General features: G+C 35.0%; 1 protein-coding gene across 1 annotated transcript; it reads left to right on the top strand.

Annotated features, from left to right (window-relative positions):
* Positions 1-5,624: 5,624 nt before the first annotated feature.
* LOC308431204 (olfactory receptor 10D3) lies at positions 5,625-6,563 on the top strand (the record flags this gene model as incomplete). The annotated part of the gene is made up of 1 exon (XM_080930567.1): positions 5,625-6,563. One exon carries the CDS (start codon positions 5,625-5,627, stop codon positions 6,561-6,563), a length of 939 nt encoding a protein of 312 aa, XP_080786693.1.
* Between the last annotated feature and the right edge of the window lie 3,201 nt (positions 6,564-9,764).

The following is a 9,764-nucleotide window of genomic DNA, read 5'->3' as shown; positions in this document are numbered from 1 at the left end:
AACATTTTTAAATTAGCACTTTTTATATTTTCTCTTTTTCAGATTAAAAAACAAACCTAAACAAAAACAAAACAAAACAAAAGCCCAAAACATAAAACAGAACCAGCAAGATGGTTCAGTGTGTAAGGGTTCCTGCCACTTAGCCTGACAGCTTGAGTTCAGTCCCCAGGATCCATACAGTGGAAGAAAAGAACTAATAAGTTGTCCTTTGAGATGTATATAGTTTTCATTGACATACATATCCATGAACCAATAATAAATAAAATATAATAAAAATTTAAAATATGCAATACAGAGTATTTTTATTATGTGTGGCCTATATTATTATTATTATTATTATTATTATTATTATTATTATTATTATTATTATTGTTAAACACTAAATACCACTTACAATCATTCTCAGTCAATGATAGACTACACATATGATTTTGGCCTCATAAGCTAATAATGAGGCATTGGAGAGATGATGGCTTAGTGATTAGGAGCACTTGCTGGTCTTTCAGAGGACCTGAGTCCCATTCCCAGCAGCAACATGGTGGCTCACAACCATCTGTAATTTTATTTACAGGTGATCTGACATGTCTTATGGCCTCTGCAGGCACCAGGTCTGCACATCGCACACACACATACTTGCTCACAAATACTCATCCACATAAAATATAAATAAATCCTAAAACAAAATCCTCATTCATAAGCTATATTAAAAGATAATAAAACAGAAAATCCATTCCACTTAGTGACATTTCAATGCAACAGTACTCTTGTTACATGTGTGGTACGACAGATGTCAAGAAACCTGCTCTACTAGAATTCATGTAAATGGACAGCAAAAAACAATATTATTTGGTAAAAAATCCTCGATCATAATCGTTGTGTACTAGTTTATATATTTACAGCACTACACTGTTTATAAATTTATGAGAATGCAATTCTATTTAAATATTTGGCTTTCTATAAAACAGAATGTCCTCTTCTGCTGACAACAACCTGATTATTCACCTCGTGTTTATGGTTTCTTTGAATTACATCTAGGTTTGTATAAATTCACTTTGTGATTTTTCCATGTTAATATAATTATCTCATTATGTTTTCTGAGTTGTTGCATTTTTTAAGTGACACATGATTATGTATTACTTTTACTTCATGATATTATTATGGAATAGTATTTTTAACATTTACTTTAATTATAGCACTTGTAAGTTTTTGGCATTAACCGTGCTAGAAACATTTGTAAATTCCCCAAGAAAGTGATACAGTAGACTTAAAATCAATGTTAATCTGTTTCTGTGTGTGCTTCCCTTTGTCTCTGCATTTTGTTTCCATGGAGACCTTTCTGAGAAGAGCCAGTGAATCAGCAGCCAGTGAAAGCTGGTTCACAGGGACTTGTGAAAGCAGACATGAGGGTACTTGAGATGAAAGTGTAGCTACTGACGCCTGCAATGGGCAGATGATTGTCAAAGTTCACTAAAGCTAAGGAAGGTGCCATAATTCTTCTGTATAGCACCAATCAGGTCCATGGTTCACAGAGTGAGAGTAAAGCTGACAGCCCTGCAGTACCTCCCAGGGAGCCATATTTAATGTGTATCATCCATATCTACCTCTGTGGCTTCTAAGACTAATCTAGCTCTGCCGTATTCTTCACATTTTCCGTGGAGCATTTTCACACCATGGTCTCACTTTGAACTTATAGCTTTCGTTCAAGTAAACTATATTTCTTCAAAATGTTAGTCCAGTAAAACACATTTTTCAAAATGTAAAAGTAATTTAAAAAAATTAAAACACAAGGTTCACAAATATCTTAAGTCATTCAACCTTGTATCAACCCTTATTATCAAGTTATATTATCAGCTATAATTTAATTTTTTCTAAACAATACAATTTGTTCAAATTAGTCCTTTTATTAGATGCACAGTTGTTCTATAGCTGTTTCATTTCTCATTAATTCATTTTGTTTTATTGTGAGAGAGATGTTATGAGCAAGACTTACATATATGTAGTGTTGTTTGATAAAAAATGACATAAGAAAATCCATGTCAGCCTATTCTTTACTTCAAAAATTCAATAGTTTTGTTGCTGGTGACTGTTAGTTTGTCTTAGAGTTACTATTGTTGCTAAAAAAAAAGAAAACAAAACCACCATGGTTAAAATCAATTTGTGGAGGAATGGGTTTATTTGGTTTACAGACCCTGAATCATGCATTTATAAGTAAAGTCAAGGCAGGAAATCAAACCAGGCATGCACCTTGAGGCAGGAAATGATGCAGAGATCATGGACGAGGGCTGCTTCACTACTGCTCCTGATGTTTTCCTCAGCTTGCTTTCTTACAGCATTCAGAACAATCAGCCTATCGGGACACCATTTACAACAGCTAAGAAATACTTGAGCATGCTGAAGGCTCTGAGACTGCTACTTACACTGAAACAAAGGTACAAACTATGGTGGCTAGTTTTATGTCAACTTGACACAGGCTAGAGTCATCATCGCACACAAGGAAACCTCAACTGAGCAAATGCTTACATAAGATTGAGCTGGAGTCAAGACTATAGAATATTTTTTTTTTAATTAGTGATTGATATGGGAGGACCCAGCCCATTGTGATTCAGGATTTGTAAACCAACATGTATTCATTTCCTCTAGAAGGATCTCCATCATCGTCATATAGTTGCTTGTCAAGCATCTCCCCTTAGCTATGTTTGAATGCTCAGAGCCTGCTGTAGTATAATGTATTTCCCTGGATGTTACCAATTGTATTGTTACACTGGACTTGGGGTGACTATAGGTCTAGGCACTGATTTCTGAGTTTGTCTTTGCTGGTATTTCAAAATGTTGTTAAATGTATTATGGTAGTTGTACACTTGTGAAGGTGACCCTACAAATGAAAGTCTAAAGTTTTAGTTTCTAAATATAACTGTTATGTCTAAATTTTTATTCATACTAAATTTGGATGTGTTTATATTTGTACTATTTTACACTTAATTCGCCCTTAATTTTCATTACTTTACTTCTCTGTTTTAAACCTTTAATCTACATCAAATTGTTTTCTGTTTGTGATGGGTTAAGAAATTATTTCCATTTAGATTTTGCAAAATGAAAACATCTGGTTGTCCTGAGGTAGTCAACTATTAACTAGAACACTGTCTCCTCTACTGCTCCACAAAGCCCATTTCTGCTTGGATTTAGCACATTGGTTCTAGCAATAGAAGGTGGCAGGGGTGGTTGAATATCATCATGAGATTAGATTGTAAGCAGCTATGCCTTCTATCAGTCTAGGTGGTATTCTCCACTTTGTAGAGTTTTGGTTTGATTGCCTGGGAGAAGTCAGTTCCTATGTTATGGAGCCATACTCTACCAGGTCTCAGTTGGATAGTAGCCCAGAGGTTCTTCCCTAGTGAGCGCTTCAGGGATGATTGACATCCCAGTTCCCAGCTGGCAGCTAAACAGCAACCTCATAAGATTCCCTGGCAGAACTCCGGATATGCAATTAGGTAATGCCTGGATTCTCAAACCATAAAACGGGAAGACAACAAATGCCTTTCACCCACTAAAATTTTAATTTACTAATCACACAGCTAGAATAGAAAGTATTTCATGCGAACATTCATATTACATTTTAATTATTTATTTTTGATCACATGCTTCATATTTAGCTACTACATATCATTCTGTTTACTGCACATCATTTGGGTAAGTTTCTCTTTTTTTTTTTTTTTTTTTTTTTTTTTTGGAAATCATCATCAGAGCGCAATATTTTTCAATTCTTTTCAAATAGCTAAATTTTGGCAGTTAGTCTGCTTTTTTTAATGTCAACATCTTATGTTTTATTTATTTTCAGTTGTTTGAGAATATGAAGGTCAATCATGGAAATAGCATGTTTGGATAAGGCTCTATCCATAAAAATAAAAGTTTCATTTTATTACTACAAATATTTTCAAAGTAATACCACTTAATTTGGCATTATCAGAAGTGCCATAGTTGGATTTTTTAAAACTAGTATTTGATTACTCCTTTCATTCTGAAACCTGGTGGAATAGCACACATTCACTGACTCTGAAGGGCTTCAGAGAGCTTGAGTTTTGATGTGAATCAACTGTCATAGAAAGACCAATGGACAGAAGCTCAAAGAGCAATCTTCCTTCTTGTAAGTCATTGTAAGTGTCATGTTTATATCTGCTCATAGTGCATGTATCCACAGAAAATTATTTGAAATGATTGTTTACAAATGATCTCAGAGTTCAGGTTATATAAAAATATCATTCGTTGATAAAAATATATATTATATAGAAATTGCTTTCTCTTCTTTTGATCTCGCTTGCTTATCAGTACACAAAGATTCAATTCATAACATTTCACTTTACAAAAAATTTGGACTTGGTTCCAAATGCATAATAAACAGAAAATATCAATAAACCTGTATCTAGATAGCTTTTTTTTTTTTTTTGTATTTGCACTAAATGGGCAAAAGACAAACATTTTGGAATGGGCATTATAAATACATGAGTAGCTCTTCTTTGGAACCTATTTCTTTTCTTTTTTTTCCTTTCTCTTTATTGTAGAACAATAGCAAGGCCAGTAAATATTTAGTGGAATGTAATAAAAGCACAGGTAGATGATAGTACGGACTGCTTTACAAGGTCATTTAGAAAGATAGCTCTTTGATCTTTCACAAAAGTATTTGTAAAAATGTAATTATCCAGTTCTTTCTAGGCACTTAACTATTTTATCTTCAGAGCTTTAATTTTTTTCACATTTAATAATGCTCAGTATTATACTTTCCACCATGGGTATAGTTATACAAGACACAATGTACTCCTAGACTTCATAATTATGTGTATGTGTATGTGTGCTCCTGTGCACAGTCAGAAGGACATACTAACCTTTTATTGCTTGCTAAGGAAACAAGAACATAAATGATATTTGTGTCTTGTCCAACAGGTACAGTGATATGAACACTTCATCACAGATGTCATGCATTGTAAAGACTGATATCTACAGAAAATATTTTAGATTCTTATTTCTGTCACTAACCTGAATTTAGCTGACTTGTTTGTCCTATAAAATACTTTAGTAGTTACTTTATTCCAGACCCAAAACATGAACAGTCTGTTTGAATTAAATGAACTGAGATTAAATAAACTTGTTTTGATCTGTGAAGTAGTTATCAGTTAATCTTACTTCATGAACAAAGGGCTAAAATATGAGGCTGCTATTAACAGTGGGTTACAAATACAATGCTGTTGATATTATGATTCCTAACTCTAGTAATATGAAAAATTTTAAATTATTTTGAGACTTGATATCTCCCTGCTATGGTGAAGGAGCAACCTATATTTATATGGATATCATCCTTACTTTCTCAAACATGGTCTTTACTCAACGTTAACTTAATGAGAAACATCTGCACTTGGAATCAATACCACAAATCTATTTCGTGGACAAAACATTGGCTCTGGCCAGCAATTTTATAGTAACGTTTTCTAAACTGGATTAGAAGCAATCACTCTGTGGCACAGAGCCAAAACACCATCACTTGCAATTCATTTGCCTGTCATGTGCACCCCGTGGATGCTAAGCCAAGACGTTCTCCACCATCTCTGCTTCTTCCTCTCCCAGAGCTGCCTCTCATGGAGATAAAAAACTGCTCTGCGGTGACTGAGTTCATTCTCCTGGGAATCCCGCACACAGAGGGCTTGGAGACTATGCTTTTTGTGTTATTCCTGCCCTTCTATGCCTGTACCCTGGTGGGAAATGTGTCTATCCTTGTGGCTGTTATCTCTTCTACCCGCCTTCACACACCCATGTATTTTTTCCTGGGGAACTTGTCCATATTTGATATGGGTTTCTCTTCTGTGACCTGTCCAAAAATGCTTCTCTACCTGATGGGACTTAGCAGACTCATCTCCTACCAAGACTGTGTCTTTCAGCTTTTCTTCTTTCATTTTCTTGGGAGCATCGAGTGTTTCCTGTACACAGTGATGGCCTATGACCGCTTCGCTGCTATTTGTCACCCTCTACGGTACTCAGTCATCATGAATTCTAGGATCTGTGTGGCTCTAGCTGTAGGCACGTGGCTATTAGGATGCCTCCATTCCAGTGTCTTAACTTCCCTCACCTTCACTTTACCATACTGTGGTCCCAATGAAGTAGACCACTTTTTCTGTGACATACCAGCCATCTTACCATTGGCCTCTGCTGATACATCCTTAGCACAGAGAGTGAGTTTCACTAATGTTGGCCTAGTGTCTCTTGTCTGCTTTTTCCTGATCCTTATGTCCTATATGCGAATCACAATCTCCATCTTGAGTATTCATTCAACTGAGGGGCGTCAACGTGCCTTCTCCACCTGCAGCGCCCATCTTATTGCTATCCTCTGTGCCTATGGACCGATAATCACTGTATACCTACAGCCCACACCGAACCCCATGCTGGGAACTGTAGTGCAAATTCTGATGAACTTGGTAGGACCAATGCTGAACCCTTTGATCTATACTTTGAGGAATAAGGAAGTGAAGATAGCACTGAAAAAGATACTGTATGGGAAGGAACCAGTTTCTGAGGCTTAGGAAGATAAAGTTATTGAAAATGTTGCCCTGGATTTCTTTCTGTGCCAAGATATAAAATTTTAATCTGGGATCTTCGTACATGAAGGTAATTTGGGACATTTAAAACAGAGGGGGTTACATGAACATTCCATAATATCTTCTTTTTGTATGTTTATAGGTCCAGCTTATCAATGATGATGATGGTGATGATGATGATGATGATGATGATGATGATGATGATGATGATGATGATGATGATGATGATGATTTCTGTAATATATCAATCTTGACATTGGGCTCTGCTGATACATCCTTAGCACAGAGAGTGAGCTTCACTAACATTGGTATAAATTAGCTTTGTCTTAGTTATTATTAATTGCCTTTCTTGGAAATAATGTCTACCTAGAAAAGAAGGTTTCTCTCACAGAATCTTTATCCACTATTTGTGAGACAAAGTTAAGGATAAAGACAAAAAGGAAGAAAAAGGACAGTAATTGAGCAAGAGTATTGGCATGTACTCTCAAGAATATTTTCACTTTCTCTCATATGTCCACAGATATGTATGTATTTGTTTCTTGTGTAACAGTTTTGAATATGGTCATAACAGTTGACAAATCTAGTTATGATTTTACAATTAATTTAAAAAATTTATATCATAATGTAATTATATTTCTCCCTTGCCTTTCTTTACTCCTATACATCCCTTCCGACTTTCTTTACTCTTCCTATATATCCCTTCTGACTTTCCTTCAGATGTATAGCCTCTTGTTACTCTAATTGTTATTGCATGCACACATCTATTGCTAATTATAACTTTATCTGTATAACATTACTTGTATATTACTGATCATTTGGCACTGTACAACCAAATGGTGTGCCATTCCCTGGGGAAGAAACTCCTGTTTCCAGCTTTCCTTCGTTTTCTATGGTTCTTCACATTCTGCAACTCTACACACACAAGAACTAAGCTCTGCTTTGTGCACAAAAATGTGTTTTGACATACATGCTTATTGTGGACTTGTTAAACCTAGAAAATTTACACATATATCATCTTGCTCATATTTTGTGATGAAAAAACTGAAATCCTTTGTCAGTACTCAAACATATAGTATATATCATCACTAATTATAGTCACCATGCTATGTAGTAAATCCCTTTAAATGATTTCTCCAACATAACCGAAATGTTTATCCCTTAAACAACATTTTCACAAATGCAAATGTGCTATTATACTCCCTACACTTTCCTGTTGTTTTTGAGAACTGGAGCTCTTTAGATTCCATAACTGGTGTTCCCTTTTACTCTTTAACCTAATGCCTTTGTCATGATAGTTGTCTCCTAGGTAGGATATCTTAATTCACTGTGACTTTGATTTGCATTTCTTACTCTTATTAGGCTTTCATTATAGTACTTGAAAAAAAAAGTGGTTTCCCTTTCCCTCAAACTACCTGGAAAGAAAACAACTTTCTGTGACAGGTGCATTCTCCACCCCATATTTGATCTCACATTTGTTTATGTATTTATTTGTTTGTTTGTTTGTTTGTTTATTGCTTGGTTATCCTTATATAAGTAATATTAGCTCCAACCCTATGAAAATGTAATGTACTATGGTTGTATTATATACTGTTCGCATCCCAATTAGACTACCAGCTCATATTCCTTCTAATTTTTTATTGGATATTCTCTGCATTAACATTTAAGATGTTACCCCTTTCCTACAGTCCCCTTCCCCTCCCATTGCCTCCATGAAGGTGCCCACTCGCCCAAGAACCCTTTCCCACCTCAGTATTTCGGTGTTCCCCTACACTGGAAAAACGAGTCTTCACTGGACCAAAGGCCTTTCCTCCCATTGATGCCGGACAAATGCACCTGGGGACATGAGTCTCTCTATAAGAACTCATTGGTTGGTGTTTTAGTCCCTGGGAGCTGTGGTGTAGTTGGTTAGTTGATAATTTTGTTCTTTCCATGGGGTTGTAGACCTATTCAGCTTCTTCTGTCATATTCCCACTATTAAAGTGATGGTAGTTTTATTATATCTAATCATTTATTATGTGATCTACAACAACTCAAGGAGCATAAGAACCCAGTGAATTAATTTCAGTATTCCCATGACAACCACTTGTTTCTTATCTAATCTATGTGATGCACTTCTGGAGATGATTCCACTGGAAAATACTTGTAGGTGTCTAGTGTCTCTACAGTACTTTATGAAAATAAGTGCATAACATGCACTTTTATATGCACAAAATTCAAGGCCTTTTAAAAATCAGAAACCAAGCTTTATCTCTCTGCTATTCATTTTCTGTAGTAGATTTGGTGAGTTTCCAATGTATATTCAATTGCCTGATAAAGAATTCTGTTCTTCCAATTAACAATCAGGGAAGAAACTGTCAATGTAGCATTTATGACCACTTTGCTTCTTGGGAACTTCTTTATATTTTTATACATAGGAATTGCTTTCAGGTTTTTTTTTCCAAGTTGCAGAAGGAAATTTTTTTGTGGGCCACTGCTTGGACATGAATACATATGTATTTAACATATATTGGCTGGATTCTTTCTATTAACTATATGGTGTGTACACAACTTTACTTATACTGTTTGCCCATTTCACCTGTGCAAATCTCCTGACTGTATTAAAAGAAACATAGGTGAATTTGCCCACACACATTCTCCTCTATCTTCTTTTGAAAGTAGCCATGACCATCATGCCTAAAGAGCTCAGTCTCTTTTAAAATCTCTGAGTCTTTTAACTCAGATTTTTAAATAAATGAACTCTTTCTTACTGCAGAGTTTAAATGTTGATATTTTCTACATTTATTAATGAAGGCTGTCACTTATAAAGTCCATATACTTGTTGAGTATTGATAGATATTACAAAAAATAAGGTACATTGTATTTGTCTATTAGATGCCCTTGGAAAGTAATCCAGCTATTAACATTAAGTTCTATGTTTCTGTATGATAATCAACATTCATGCAAAATATTATCATAGAAATGTCATTCTGTGCTGTCAGACTCAGATATGATTGACTTCTCAGTAATAAAATAAGACACAAGTTCATATATTTTTAGGGCTGAGCATATGCTGAGAATGTTTTACATGTGCAATGCTTTCAAGAACTCCTTTGATATAGTTCAATATATAAAAATCCATCAATGAAATCCATCATATATGAAAACTCAAAAAAAAAAAAAAAAAGACTACATAATCCTCTCACTAGA

Source organism: Micromys minutus (assembly GCF_963924665.1).
Source record: "Micromys minutus genome assembly, chromosome: 16".
Taxonomy (NCBI): domain Eukaryota; kingdom Metazoa; phylum Chordata; class Mammalia; order Rodentia; family Muridae; genus Micromys; species Micromys minutus.
Note: the sequence above shows the minus strand (reverse complement) of the source record. Positions and strands in the feature narration are given on the sequence as shown.